Source organism: Glycine max, chromosome 3, assembly GCF_000004515.6.
Source record: "Glycine max cultivar Williams 82 chromosome 3, Glycine_max_v4.0, whole genome shotgun sequence".
Lineage (NCBI taxonomy): Eukaryota > Viridiplantae > Streptophyta > Magnoliopsida > Fabales > Fabaceae > Glycine > Glycine max.
This window is the reverse complement of record NC_016090.4, coordinates 1885871-1901434: the sequence shown is the minus strand read 5'-3', so window position 1 is coordinate 1901434 and position 15564 is coordinate 1885871. Positions and strand designations below refer to the sequence as shown.

The following is a 15564-nucleotide window of genomic DNA, read 5'->3' as shown; positions in this document are numbered from 1 at the left end:
ATTTACACCAATGAGTCATGAACAATCACATAAAGGAACTTGACACCATACTTTAACCCAAAACCTTAAGACTCAGGTTTATAGGTTTTCTCTTCACTTATATGGTGCTCAACTTTTTCACTTTTGTCCGATGTGGGACTTCACCTCATACTTGTAACCCAACAACATATAATACCTTTTGTTTTTGTTTTATTTTTCTATTTGGTCTTATTTTTATAAGCTTCAACAAGAAAAATATATATTATTTTTATATTATTATTTACGATATTTAACCTCCACATACTCTTTATAACTTTCAGGTTTTGCGTGCATATAGTTTTACTCCATGTAGGGAATGTAGAAATGAAATTAATATAGCTTTTGTGAAAGATAGATATTAAAGATTCAGATCTTGATAAGGAGGGAGAAGAAGCAGGAAAGAGGGGGGGGGGGGGGGGAATGGCATGTCACCCCAAATCGCCTCCAACGACTGCGCATGGCGGACAATGGCTCCGACAAAGGAGTTTAGATCAGATCGTTGTGAGTTCAAAGTAAAAGGTTGCACAATAAATTAAATCTAATGGTTATTAAAAATGGTGCACCATAGACAACATAAAATAATGGTGCACCGTAGAATCCATCAAACTAGTTGTTAAGTTAATAAGGGGTGAATGACATGTCGCCCCAAATCGCCTCCAACGACTGCGCATGGCGGACAATGGCTCCGACAAAGGAGTTTAGACAGATCGTTGTGAGTTCAAAGTAAAAGGTTGCACAATAAATTAAATCTAATGGTTATTAAAAATGGTGCACCATAGACAACATAAAATAATGGTGCACCATAGAATCCATCAAACTAGTTGTTAAGTTAATAATCATATTTTACTTTAGTTTTTTATTGTCCTTTTACAATATTTGTTACCACATAGTAGTGCAATAGTAAAACTTGCTTTTAAGTTTGATAGACAATTTGTGATGACAAGTAATCTTTGTTGTCTTTTTCTATTGAAGTTATCTCTCACTTGTATCTTATATGTATATTTTCTTTAATTTCTCTATTATTTTTTGTATTGATTCCAAATATTTGAACTTAAAAACATAGGATATGACATTTTCTCTCATTTTTACTTTCACGTCGCCTTTCTTAGTTCTTGCTAAAATTACAATATGTGTACTATGTCTTAGTTCTAGTACTTAAGTTGATATCCTCTTTTTTTTCAAAGTTTATCTCCAAAGTTCAAGTTGAGAGTTAATTTCTTCAAGTTCCTAGATTTCTCAATCAAAATTATATCATCCGCAAAAGAAAAGAAAAATGCAACATGGGATATATAGACTTTTGTATGCCCTATTAATTAAGCACATCCATGATTAGATTAAACAAAAAGTAAGGAGTTAAGACTGAGTCATGATGAAGTAATCCTATCCTATTGGAAAATCCTTAGTCTCGTCTTTTAGTGTTCTTACAGTAGTAGTTAGCTTGTCATACATGTCTTTATAGCTTGAATTAATATAAGCCGCATGAACAACTTTATTTTCAGAAGTCCTCTATAACACTTCTCTTGACACTTAATCATAAATTTTTTCCAAGTGAATAAAAATCATATGTAATTAAATTAGAATGGATAATTCTTACTCAACTTTGTCGATTATATATTTTCATTATTGGTCTTCTTTCCTTTAGAAATGCATTTCACTCACTACTCTTACAATTAGTTTAAAAAAATCTCTTTCAAGTCTCAATCTTCTCAAACCTTATACTCCTTTAGATATGCTACACTTTATTTGAAACTAATTATAGCTACACTTAAAAACTACGAAGGAGGTCTGTTTATATATATATATATATATATATATATATATATATATATATATATATATATATATATATATATATAAAGTCTTGACGGAATTATCAATAATTTTAGAAGAAAAATATTACTTTCTTAATATATTAGTTTTAAGAATCATATATATTACTTTATATTAATGTGTGTGTGTGAGAGAGAGAGCATGCTGCTGGCTTAGTAGCATACACTCACTTCTAATTCAGACTTCTAAGAACTCCCAACAAAAGAATTAATAAATGAAATCATGACGCATTCTAAAGCAACAAATCATTCCTTCATGATACTAAAAAATCCAAATAAATTACATTACTTTCTTCATGTTCACATCTTTGAAAAAATACAGTTATAATGTTTGTTACAAATTGACACGTTGGTTCAAACTTTACATGAACCACATTGACCCTAAATGTCAGCATGGTCCCTGAACCAAAACTCAAGCTGTTGGATCGGGGTGAACACCGCCCAGGTAACTGACATCCAACTATGCAAAACTGACCTAGCTAAAAATATAAAATGAAGCAGGATGGATGGCACAGATCTTGACCAAATAGTTACGAGAAATTAATCAAAGCAAGGTAAAAAAAATGAAAAAAAGAAAAGGAAAAAAAAAAATGAGGCCACTGCATCCTATACTGTATGTATTCCCCAGGTATCCCTACCCATTTCTTTTCTTTCTAGTACACAAAAGACCTAAAAAGCCAGAGTATTTTATCAAATGCGAAATCCACCCATCACACTATTTCTATCACTCCATTACCTTCAAATTCCTTTTGCTGCAGTTGAAGTGTAAAAAATGCTATGAGAAGAGGAGTTTTTCTAAGGCATGAAAGAAAGTCATTCTTGTCAATTCTTCCATCATTATCATTGTCAAATACCATAAAAAGCTCATGGACCTACAAGTAACCAGTTTAAGTCAGTCACAGACTACAACATGAGTGTTAAGAATTTTAATTACAGAAAAAATAGAGAGAAGTGTTTATTAAATATAAATTACCTCATCCTCACTCCAGTTGAGGATAACAGGTTGGATGAAATCTCGTAACTGATTTTAAAGGGAATTGAAAAGAACATGTTAGGGATAATCCAACACAGTAAAGGCAAAAATAGGAGAACAAAAGTTTATAATACCTCTTGTTCAACAACATAGGCCTTTACTGCACCACCACAGCCAGCAAAGGCTTCTTCACAGGCTTGATGGAACCCTGGTTGTGACATGACATGGGCAGATCCATACAAGAACTGGAAGCAACATACAATTAGAAACAAGTGGTGTAATCAACAAGGACATTTTGAACCTTGTATTGCAGTTTTTTGCACAAAAAACGAAATAGTATAATTCTTGTAGTATCAATTGCTACTTCTAATCCATAAACAGGGTAAATTATTGCAAATAGTTACCTGTCTGAACGTAATTGTCCCACTCTTCTCTACATCAATGAATGAAAATATCTGTAATAAAATATAATCAACATGACAATCGAAAGGCAAAAAAGGCAGCAAAATGAACTCAAGTCATGAGGGAGTTCAGGTTTTGGCAACAGAAAGAATAGTGGTGGCAAAGACAAAGTTAGAATGAATTTTGCTAAGCTGAAAAATTGCAGCAAAAAGGGAAGAAAAACTGAATGCAGAAAATTTTATTTCAAAACTACAAGTACACATAATATTGTAGTATTCTGATAATAACTCATCGTAAACCATGTCATGCACATGGAATTAAAGAATTTAACAAAATATAAGGATCGGAACATCAAATCTTGAGAGATTTTAATCCCACAATATTAAAGAAATCTCGAGCTATTTGATAACTAACCTTTGCAGATAGTGGGCAAGCCTTAAGTCTTAAAACCCTCAAGAAGTCATGATATTGAACACGACCACTGTAAGCAAGATACAGACTCCATCATAAAAGGGGTAAAGTTCACCAAATACAATCACATCTATAGGTCACAGTTGTTAGTAAAGAAAAGCAAAAACAAAAACAAAAGACTTGCACAAAAACAGGGATTCAATAACCATTATCTTACTCCATTGTTTTGGCCCCAATGTGTATGAAGGCAAGGATTTATAGACTTATCACTGAGAATTGCCAGAAATCCTCATGGATAGAAGGGAGATTGATTAGCTTGCAATAGGCTTTTTCTATAACTCTATGAGGAGGCATTTGATGCACATGTACCATTGATTATGGTTAAGGATTCCTACAGTTTGTATGACAATTGTTAATCATTTTACATTCTTGCGCATGTGTGGGGCCCTTGTTTGACTGCAACTGGTAATCTTAAATATCTAACTTTAAGGATTACATGCACAAACATCTAAGGTTCCCATGCTTGAAAGAGCATCACATGCCCATACTCCTAAGGCATCTGAGGTAAATAGGGGGAGTCAAGATGCAGTCACACCCATGTACCAAACATATACATCTTAGGCCTCCAATTTGAGTGAAAATGTCTCAGCACCAACTCACCAAGTGCCCCAAAAATGCCCAACCAAAGAAATAAATTCATGTTATATAAAAGGCAACTTCAAATTTTAAAGCTGATATCCCCAATCATGCTGTCCTTGCCCCCAAAGAGACAAGAATATCTTTGATAGAAAATAAACTGGGGCAGTTGCAAAACTTAATCAGACCTATTGTTGGGTTAACATTTATTTCAACCCTAACAGTTCACTTCCTGTGAAGAATTTACTTTTAAGAGAGGTATTGCATGCAATTATGTGACGTTAGCAACAATAAATAAGTATTTAAACAATGATTTCCCACAAAAAGGAGATTTCATTATGACTAACACGATAACACCATCAACTGAAGTAAAAACTCAACATTGATTGTTGTCAATATTATCAATTTACAATCAATTGCTTACCACCAAATATAAAAATCAATTAACTAATGTTTCCCACTGTACTTGAGCAACACTTGTTTGTCTAGTTATACAATAATGTGATAATAGTACCTGGAATCAGGATTCATGGCCAAGAATTTATCCAGAAAGTCCACAGCTTCCATGCTGCTAATATGAAACAACTAAAAAGAAGCATATTACCATCATTAATATACCACAAATCACAATATAAAATATTTTCTCTCTTGCAATACATATTTCCCTTAGATTAGAAGGCCCAAACATCATGCAGCCACCCTGGGCCACTTATGTCTAGCATCCATTGGCACAAACAAAGGGTTATTATGGCATTGCATATACTACAGATTCAAAAGGTTTAAACTAAAAATCCTACTTAAAAGTCTTAAAAAGTTGAAGGAAAAGATAATTTACACGGGACTTGATAATGGCAGAAGAAAAAAAAGGTAATGCTAAGCTCATTTGTTTTTAGGGACTCACTGATTCCACCTTGGTCATTTCAACCATAAAACTTGAGGGGTTCTCCTGAAAAAGTCAAGAAGTTAAAAAAATGTCAGCAACAACAAAACTGAAATGCTAAGCATGACTTGAAATTTTCTAAGATTCTTGGCCATGTCTCCATGGTCATGAATGATTCTCTAAGATTTAGCAAACAAATGTTTTTGGTATATAACGTGAAATTTTTAGTTTCACCCTGATCACAGCGCATTGAAATCATCGATCTCCAAGAAGAAAGCAGTAAGTAAAAGAAACACAACTCTAAATTTGTTTACTTGTCTGTTTTTCTAATACATAAATCTTCTTCTACTAAAGTTCCATTTGTGGATTAATTATTGGTTTTCTTCCATTTTTGGTTGGCTTTCTTTATATATAGTTATATAGGTAGACACATATACAAGTGATTGGAGGCATAATCTTTGGATTGATAAAAGAAAAAAAAAATAATGATGTCTAGTCCCCCCTACAAGACAATGGTTTATCACATTATTTTTACATTACATCTTATATGCGACATTTTCACTTTAGTAGAGATTACATACATTAGACAACAGTAACTGAAATATCAGAAAAGTGTTTAAATACAAGAAACTCCATAGATATTCAACATCACAATTAAAGTTAGTTCTACATGAAAATAATCTATAAATGCAAATCATCCCAATATTTGATTTGCAAGTTTAAATTTGACCATTTTATATAATATGAGGCAAAGAAATTTAAAAATGCAAAAGAGCAATCAAGTAACTAGGATGAAGATATTATAACTGAAACCAATAATAAAAAAAGCACACCTGTTTTGCTTCTTGTGCTTTCATATGAAGCATTATGTCTCCATAAGAATGTCCTGTCTGGACAGCATTCAGTGCAGTTGCAATATCCCGGCTAGTCTGCATTTATCCACATATTAATTGTTGAATGGTTACTACTGACACAAGGAAGGATTATGTTCAACAAACCATACAGTCTATTTCTTCATAACAAAAGTCAATGATAAAAGATATCAAAAAAGGGCAAAAGCATGCGCTGTTTACAAAATCTTAGACAAGTTTTGATCATTCCCTTAAATAGGTGCTACTACAACTTTCTCTTGTATAAATTGATTCCTAATCTTTTTTTGTCTTGCATGTCCATTCATCCACTTCAGCATTATCATCTCAGCTTATCACAGTTTTATGAGTTGTTAGCATGACATTGACAAATATAAACTAACATAGAACATTGCTAGTCTAAATAATCATCCAGTAGAATTTTCCTGAGTTTGACAGGCACTTTGAAATACTAGTAAATAGTGATGTCTAAAGCAATCCTCCATTCCATCCACCAGCCTGAATCCTATGTGCAACATCCCCATTAATCAAGCCATCACTTTGCAAGATGGATCCTAGAGACCTAGACTCTGCAATTTGGGCTTTATAAAGTGATTCCTGGTTTGGTGTTCTTATTTTTAGTTGCTAATTGGCACATTACTGAAATTTCATTTTCACACAAGATTAGGCTTTAAGTCAGATTAGTGCCTCCTTGAAAGTTAGGGTGAAAAAAAAATCAAGGATAATTTTATATACAATTATTCAGATCAAGTTCATCCCTGAATTTTCACCCCTTTGTAAGGGAACACCAAACTGAATGATAGAGGTAAAAGAAGATTCTCAGATTCCCAGAGAGGAATCTTCTTCAACTCAATTCACAGCAAAATTTTATATACCTATAGAGGTTTCAACTTTCAAAGATCAAACTATTACAATTGTTTTCTGCATTTAGCAGATTACAAGCATAAATATTAAAATCCTTTGGTAATATATGAAAGCTAAAAAGCAAAACTAGAAAACTCACCCTCTCCCGAAAATGTACAGCAGTTTCCTTATCATCCAGGGGATAAATGACAGGAAGATATTCTACCTGTTCAATTTTAAAAGAAAAGTTCTAAATTACTTCAAGTTCGAGAATAATGAGTTTCCAGAGGTGGTGGATTAACCACTATAAAGAAAAACCCAATCCATAAGAGAGAATATACCTCAAAAAAGTTGTGAAATTGAGTGAACATTCTGAACATAAGCTTTCCCAAAGAAACATGACCCCTAACAGATTTGCATGTAAAACAATTAGAGTGATGATTTATGCTTATAAACAGTAATGAAATGTAAAGATCTTCACAAACAAATTTCCTACCAGGATTGGTCAAAGTGCACATGAGGATAGCGTACAATTACAGGCTGGATTGGGTATCCAGGGATAAATGCACCAAGTTGGAAGGAGATAAGGTTCCTGCCATTTGTTGTTGTTCCCTCGGGAAATAATAGTACTCGAGGAAATCTATTGCAAGAGGCCCTTCTCTGTTATTCAGTTCCTTGAAAGCAGATTTCTGTATCAAATAGCTTATAAAATTGATAACATGCAAATTATATCAAGTAAATTCATGTCCAACATATCTGTTGCTCAGCCCCATTAGTTTTGAATAATTCTTGCATCTTGCTATTCAGTTCCACAATCTGCAGCTAATGTCGCTTTACAACTTGCTGAACTCCCACTCAACTCTGAGGTTCTCTTCCAGATTATATGTCCAAGTCCAACTAGACTTTTCCTAACTTGTTTAAATTTTAACTAGACTTTGGGTATGTTTAGATTTCCAGTGGGAGTGTTCCAAAAGTATGTTTGAGGGTAAAATCAGTTTAGGGTCATGTTTGGTTACCCCCCAAAAGTATGTTTGAGATTTGAGGGTAAAATTTTGTCTGGAATGAACTCATATTTTGAGAAGCAAAATTTGGAAATTTTTGCAAACTCAGTTTGCAAACTTTAATCCAAACATGCACTTTTCATTGCACATTTTATACTAATAATATATTTACAACTCCTATGAGGCCAAGAGGAAAAAAAAAAAAGAAAGAGGAATCACTTTGCTGTGCATGAACAAAAAAAACTTCTATTAGTGTGTCTTGCGCTACTCACACTTTCCTAAATCATCAAATATATTTCACGAAATTTATCTATAGATTTTGTTAAAAAAAGTAGGGGGCATTAAAGAGCTATGTGAATAGAAAGGTAACTGGGTATCAATTGACAACCATTTCAATAATAAAAAAATGACAATCTTAATATGTAGATAAAATAACAATCGACATACTAACAGAAATGTTTTACCTTTATTTCCCTAACAGCCTGCTTCCTTGATGATGGTAAGAATCTGTTAACATATATGACCTGAAAACATAAAAGTGGAAAGAAATGGAAAATGGCTGAATGGCAATTGTTCTTATATTTTTAAATTTCAAATGGGCATACATAAAATGTAACCATGAAATGAAATTACCTGCATTGCTCTAATAATGGTGCCAACAAAAGGTATGGAGTCATGGGACTCAGCTGCCACAATGGTGGGAAATAATTCATAGAAATAGAAGATAGGCTCAATGTAAGAAACATGGTTAGATACAATTATTGGAGCAATTTCCCTTGGTGCAGGTTTTCCTTTCCGTTTTATCCACTGATAGCTGCAAATGGACAGAAGGAGGCAACAATACAGAGATATTCACAATTCAGAACCAATATAAGCTAAGGGCATGCTCGTAAATATATAAAATAAAATGAAACTGAAATGAACCTTCAAGTAAAAACAACCTAACCATCATATGCTCCTTTCCAATGAGACAACATAAAGAGGGTATCTAACTGAGGTTTGTAGTGATATAACAAGCAAAGGCACTGTTTTGTTTCCTACATTATTTTCCTAATTTATCTTTGTTTTCCAGTGTTTCTCTCCCACACGTACATGACAGACTCTATCCCCATATGCTCCCTTCCATAAAACATAGCATCACAAGGAGACAAAATTATAGAGAATATTTAATTTCTTTTTACCTGTCCCCTTTTCCCCTTAAACAAAACAATTATCATAAATCAAGCAGAGATGCACACATAAAGTCTATAACTATTTTTTCCCCTCTCATCAGTCATCTCCCACCACCACCTAACCCGAGAATAAAATCAAGAACTTCACTAACTAAAACCTAAATTAGTTAGTTATCCCCCAACTGGAATACTCAATCCAGAGCTGAAAGCTTTGTCATTTTCCTCACCAACCACACTTTATGATCTTCACGCCATGCAGTCTTTATTGCGCCATTCTCATCACAACATAACAAATTACCACGTCAGAGTAGCCATAATTGCATGTACCCTAACGTCACATCAACGTACTCACTGCATGTACTCTCACCCATTGCTTTTCCCTCACATACTCCAATTCAAGAAAGAAAAAAAAAACTACTTAACTTATCTCCAAAGTCCAAAACCCCAAATCAGCAAATAAATAAGTTTATTTTAGCTAAATAACCATTTTCCCCCAAGTTCCCAGTAATATTTATTTTTAAAAAAAAAGTTTCAACTTCCAAAGAAGCTCTCAATCATAAACCCCCAAAAAATAAGAACTACTCCCTCGGTTCTGTTTTATCTATTTTTAAGGTTGTCGTGTAAAAACCAAAAAATATAATAAATTTTCTTAATTTTTTTATCCGAAAAAACCAAAGACAATTTCGGTAATTTACAATAACACAACGGATTTCCTGTTTTATCCCCCTTTTCTTTTAATTCCTCGATAAATGAATGTGTAAATTAATTAAATATCAAGACTTTTTAATCTTGCAAACAACAGATAAATAAAAATAACTAGTATCATCTCTCTCCTAACAGAATGTTATTCACTAATTCAATCAATATCCAAAAAATAAAAACAAAACACACACACATACACACAATCAACTAAGATCTAAAATCAATTGAAAAATCCAAATCGAGAGAGAAAAGACAATTGAAATCGGGAAGAACACGTACCCAAAGGAGAAGAGAATACATCTGGCGCACAAGCGCGTGATCCACATAACCCTACACCTCCACTTGGGCATAGGATTCTCCTTGTCCTTCCACCCTTGCAGCGCCACCTTCGTCGCCACGTACCCCAACGCGAGGCAGAGCCCGAAGATCGCGAGCCGCAGCGCCGCCAGCGGCAGGCACAGCACCGTCTTGGCCCACTCGTAGAGCCCCTCAATCGCCGGCGTGCGGTTGCGGAACGGGTCCAGGGTGGACGGCGGCGGCACGGAGAGGTCGTCGTCGTCGTCGTCGTCGGTGCCGAGCACACGGAAGGGGTTTCTGGGGGGCGCCGCGGAGGGGTGGACGGTGACGACGACGTGGTCGGAGGAGGAGGAGGAGGAGGAGGAGAGGAGCGGGGAGGTGAGGTCGGAGTCGTCCGCCATTGGCCGGTGGCGGGGTGCGTAGAGATACGTATAAATATACGTAGTGTAGAGTGGCGAAGTGAAGAAGGAAAAAGGAACGAAAGGGAGTGTGAGCAGTGGTTTTGTGGCGTCGTGTGGTGCTGCATCCTTTTTATTTATTTACTTCTTTTATTTTCATTGTTTATTGTTTCTGCTTTGTGCTGTGTTGTGTCGCTATACCAAAGATATTCAAATTATATTATATTTTTTTATTCATGTTAATTTTAAAAATATCTTATATAATTACAATATAATAAAATCTCAAGAATTGGCAGAGCCGTGTAAACGGTGTTTGGATAACAGTTCCAATGCACTTAAACACTCACTACAACATTCTATTGGATTGATTTATTTGAGAATTTGTATTTGATTTTTATTATGTTTAAAAATGAAAATTGGATGAATAATAATTACTTATCATGAGGAAGATGTCTATAATTTTGTGGGCTAAGAGATATTTATGATGATATTATAATGTGATTTAAGATAAAAAAAATTATAATATAATAAAATTGTCTAGGGATTGATTATTTGATTTATTCGTTCATCTTCTGTTTTTGTAAGTCTAGACTTGGTTTACTTTCAGATTTGTTTTTTATGCGTGTTTGGAACATGTCTAATTATATGGAAGAATAAATTTTATATAAAAAAAATTCAGCGATTTATGGTGAAAATTGATTAAGATAAATTTTAAATTTCAAATCACACACTAATAACACTGTTAATAAGTTGTTAATGATTCACCTTGGTATATTCACATGTCATTCATGTGTCACACTTATTGATAAAAATTACATGATAACTTTTGAATAACATGAATTGATTTTCATTAAATTAAATGTGAAAATAGAGATATTACTAGATAAATTTAAATTTAGTTTAATATTTTTTTACAAAAATTTAGTTTAATCTAATTATAAGTAATAACTAATTTATGATAAATTCTCGTAAAACTTACTAATCTTTTATAACGTTATCTTTGTTTTTTTACAAGGACAACAATAAAATTAGAAATTAAAAGTCAATGGAAGAACTCAATTTGAGTTCTTGAATTTTAGTTGCATAGAAAAAAAAAATTAAGGAAAAATACATTAAAAGTATTGTTTTTTTGAAAAAATATAACTTCTTAGATATTATTCCCCTACAATTTAATCTTCAACATAGAAAACTCTTAAATAGAAATAGTGGTGATAAATTTTGTAAAAATGAATTCTTAAACTCAAAAATCCTTATTAAAGATATTTTAAAACTTTATATAAATTATCAAAATTTCTACACTAAATCAACCTTGTTTTATAATATAGTTATTAAAAGTAAAATTTTAATTAAAAATATATGAACATATTCTATCTAATCTTTAATTAAATGTGGTAAAATGAGTTACTTAGATCCATGCGAGCTAAGAATTATAACAGGTCAAGTGATGAAAAAATTGAATTCAATTTTGAACTCTAAAATAAAATTAAGCTTAGTAAAAATTATTTTTTTGAACTTTTAGCGGACTAAGCTTGAATCCACTCTCTATTTATTTAATCTAATTTAGAAGAGAAGATAAAAATAATATTAGAAAAAAATCTTATAATTAATTTTTTAGTGGAACTAACATATTTTATACTCTATTTTAATTTTAAAAAATTCTTCTATTTTTATCTTCTAAACCAAACAAATCATAAAGTAACTTACCATTCAAATTCAAATTCAATTTTTAAAGCACATATCTTATACTATTTTATTGAGTAAATCCAACCCATATTTTGTCACGTCTATATATCTTTTAATACAAGAGTAAAGTAATTTTTAAGAACTACTTAATTAAATTACTCTAATCATATTACATATAATCATAGATTAACATGGAATAAAAATAATTAATTTTTGTAATAACTATTTTAAAATATATTTAATGTAACTTTTATTTAATTTATAACATATTTTTTTACTGTAATAATATATTAAAATTAAACGTAATTTTTAATAACAATTTTCTAATATTATTTCCTTAATTAGTACCTTAAAAATAAGGGTTAACAATATTTTTATATTATAGTAATAAGTAAATGTATGTAAAATATAATTTTTAAAAAAACTATGTTATATTTGATTTTCATTTAAAATATGTATTTAATATAAGAATTATTTATTAATAACTTTTAAAAAATAAATAAACTACTCAATTCTAGAGTAGTACGTGTGTGGGCACGTGGCACCTTGGCAAGTGTCTCCATTTTTATTTTATTTTTTGTGCTGGCATGTGTCTCCTTCTTATTACTATTGCTGTATCAATTATTTGACTTAAGGGTTTTGCAGAGGAACATGATGCAGCCACTTGCACTGTGCATGTTGCCATGGATGTGGACACCCAGCTTCGTCCCTTTGTTTGACTTAACTGCTTTTCACATGCATTGCCAAAAAAAACGTAGTCTAAGAATTTGGGAACCAAAAATATTTATATATTATTATATTCGATAAATGAACTTTGTTGATATCATAATAAAAAAAAAAAGAATTTTGGTGATGCCTCGTGGAATGCTAGTTTATGGACATCAATGGCTGTTTTGTTTTAAAATGCTTAGTTTATAAATACTATAAATAGTTTTTAAACTATAACAATCCAAACGTGTAAGTTATTTTTTTATAACTATTATTTTTTATGCTGTAAAAACAAAACTATTATTTTTCTGGTATAGTGTTTGATAACTATTATAGAAAATCTAAACATTAGTGTAATTATTTTTATTTCGTATTATTTCATTTAATTCTATTTTACCTTACGTGCCGGCCATATTAACTTATTTAGTGTTCAAATTCAAATGGAGGGTTATGATGCTTGTGAAAGTATTATACAAGTAATAACCTTGTACTTTATGTTATGTTATCTAGTGAAATGATAAAGTAAACTAACTTTGGGAAGAATTATTTAGATCAAGCATGTGATCTGGTTTGATCTAATCGTGTTGGATATGTTTTTTTTAGAAGGCAACCTTTTGGCCACCATTACAACCAAAAAAGAAAAATTAAATCATATGTTTAAAAAATCATTATAGAATCTGACAAGATAAGATTTCATCATAAAAATAACTAAATAAGATTAAAATATAAATTAGAAATGTTCATTTTTTTTCTTTTTTATAAAATTTCTAGTATGATTTTAATCCTTTTAAACTAAAATGTACTAAATATCTAGTACATATTTAGTACGTTGGGATACTTATGAAAACTAGCTAATTTCTTTTTTCTTTACAACATGAAAATTAATTTCTTTTAAAAAGTTATAAGTGACTTAAGTATAATAATAAGATTAGATGCGGCTTACACTATAGTTTAATGCTTATATGAAGTCTCAATTATACTCATAATCGTTCAAGGATTGAAATTTATGAAAATATTTTAAAATTCTATCAAGAAACCAAAAGTCTTAATTTGGATTGTTGAAATAAAAATATGCATACCAAATGCCAAACAAAAAAAAGCATACCAGATTATAGTAACTAAATTCATATACATAAGGAGTTATATAAGACTGAGTGATAAAAAAAATATATACCGGATTTGATTCTCCAATTAAAAAAAAGTTAACAATTGATAACTAAAAAAAAATAAAAATCATGTAAATAACACGAACCTGTGGTTATGGACCACTCATGATAAGGAATGATTATACAATTTGTGAAAAGCATTATAGCAATGCCACCTTTTTCTTAAATTACACTAATATCTACTCTAAAAATGACACTTGAAATCCAAATTTAGGCAATTAACCTCAAATTAGGGTGAAAATTTCAGCTCCCAAGGTTTTACTTTTTCAACGCACATGATCAACGACAAGAGCTTTTCATAAACTCAAGAGCAACACTTAATTGGCTTATAGCTTCTTCATATTCATACAAGATGTTGCATGAATTAGCGTAACCTTATCCCCTGATCTGTTATAATTTCCCCCCATAAAGATGTTGAATTTTATTTATTTTATATATTTTTAAAAAAATTTAAAATAGGTTTTTATTTATTTTTAATGAACAGTGTTAATTTCATATTAATAAAAGGGCAGGATTAGGTCAAATTAAAATTCCATCAGCAAGTTAATCTGTTAATGACGACTGGATGAACGGACGGAATAATTATTATTTAATGATTATATAAGAAATTAGGAATTAAAGTGGACATTTTGGTAAATAATTATATTTGATAAATCATTTTTTTACAAGATTTTTTTAAAAAAAGTAATTGTTATTTAAAACTAACTTATAAAAATCATGGGTATTCATCAATCAAACTGGACCCGCTTCGTTGGGCTACGCTATTCGGCCTGAACTCTGAAGTATATAACATTCAACCCATTTCAAATAGTAATTGCATGCATGGCTGAAAGTTATAAGATAACTAAATTTTGGAGAAATTTTTGATGAAAAAATGCCAAATAATTATTTTGAGAATATAAATAGTTATCATTTAAGAAGAAAGAATAACTTTCATTATATAAAAGAATATTTAAAAGAATTAATAGTTCGTGATTTCTTAAAAAACTAAAAGGTGTTAAGGAGGAAGAAAGTGTAATAAGAGGTTAATTTTCTCTTAAGATTGTCAACTTTATTTTATTATATAGGAGTGGATATAAAGATTAATTAATTCAATATTTAGGAATAAAAAATAAAAAATTATAAAAGAATATTATTAGTATACCGTACCGTGATATCTAATGCATCCTGATTGTGATTCCTTAACAGGATGCCGGTCAGCAAGATCCATGAATTAATCCAGACACGGAAATAAATGTCACTTCATAATTAAACATTGGTGTTTAATTTATAAGATACTAATAAGAAAAAGTAAGAAGGATAATGCCACTTTTTTAACCTCAACTTGTGTCTCATTTAGGTTAAACGCTTGCATTGGAATTAAAGGAACAAAGGACTGAGTTCTTAATGCAAAGGACTCTTTGTTTTTAAGCAATATATATCTCTACTGCACTTGACAGTGATATGATATGTATGTGTTTTGGAGCTTCCAAAATCAAACCTGCCAAATTCTTCTGCTTCTCATCATTTGTTGATTTTGAACTCCTAAGACAAAATAACTATGAAATTTCAGCATTAGTCCCTTGCCGAACATTTC

The 15564-nt window shown here is 31.3% G+C and overlaps 1 protein-coding gene across 1 annotated transcript; it reads right to left on the bottom strand.

The window, feature by feature from the left end:
* Positions 1–2107: 2107 nt before the first annotated feature.
* On the bottom strand, positions 2108–10635 carry LOC100815908 (lysophospholipid acyltransferase LPEAT2). The gene is made up of 14 exons (XM_006576322.4): positions 10016–10635; positions 8496–8676; positions 8327–8386; positions 7358–7521; positions 7203–7266; positions 7022–7087; positions 5983–6078; positions 5171–5215; positions 4784–4854; positions 3637–3703; positions 3225–3275; positions 2955–3065; positions 2821–2868; positions 2108–2719 (listed from the first exon to the last, which is right to left on the bottom strand). The coding sequence occupies exons 1-14, from the start codon at positions 10432–10434 to the stop codon at positions 2558–2560; spliced, it is 1605 nt and encodes a 534-aa protein (XP_006576385.1). The 5' UTR covers positions 10435–10635; the 3' UTR covers positions 2108–2557.
* Between the last annotated feature and the right edge of the window lie 4929 nt (positions 10636–15564).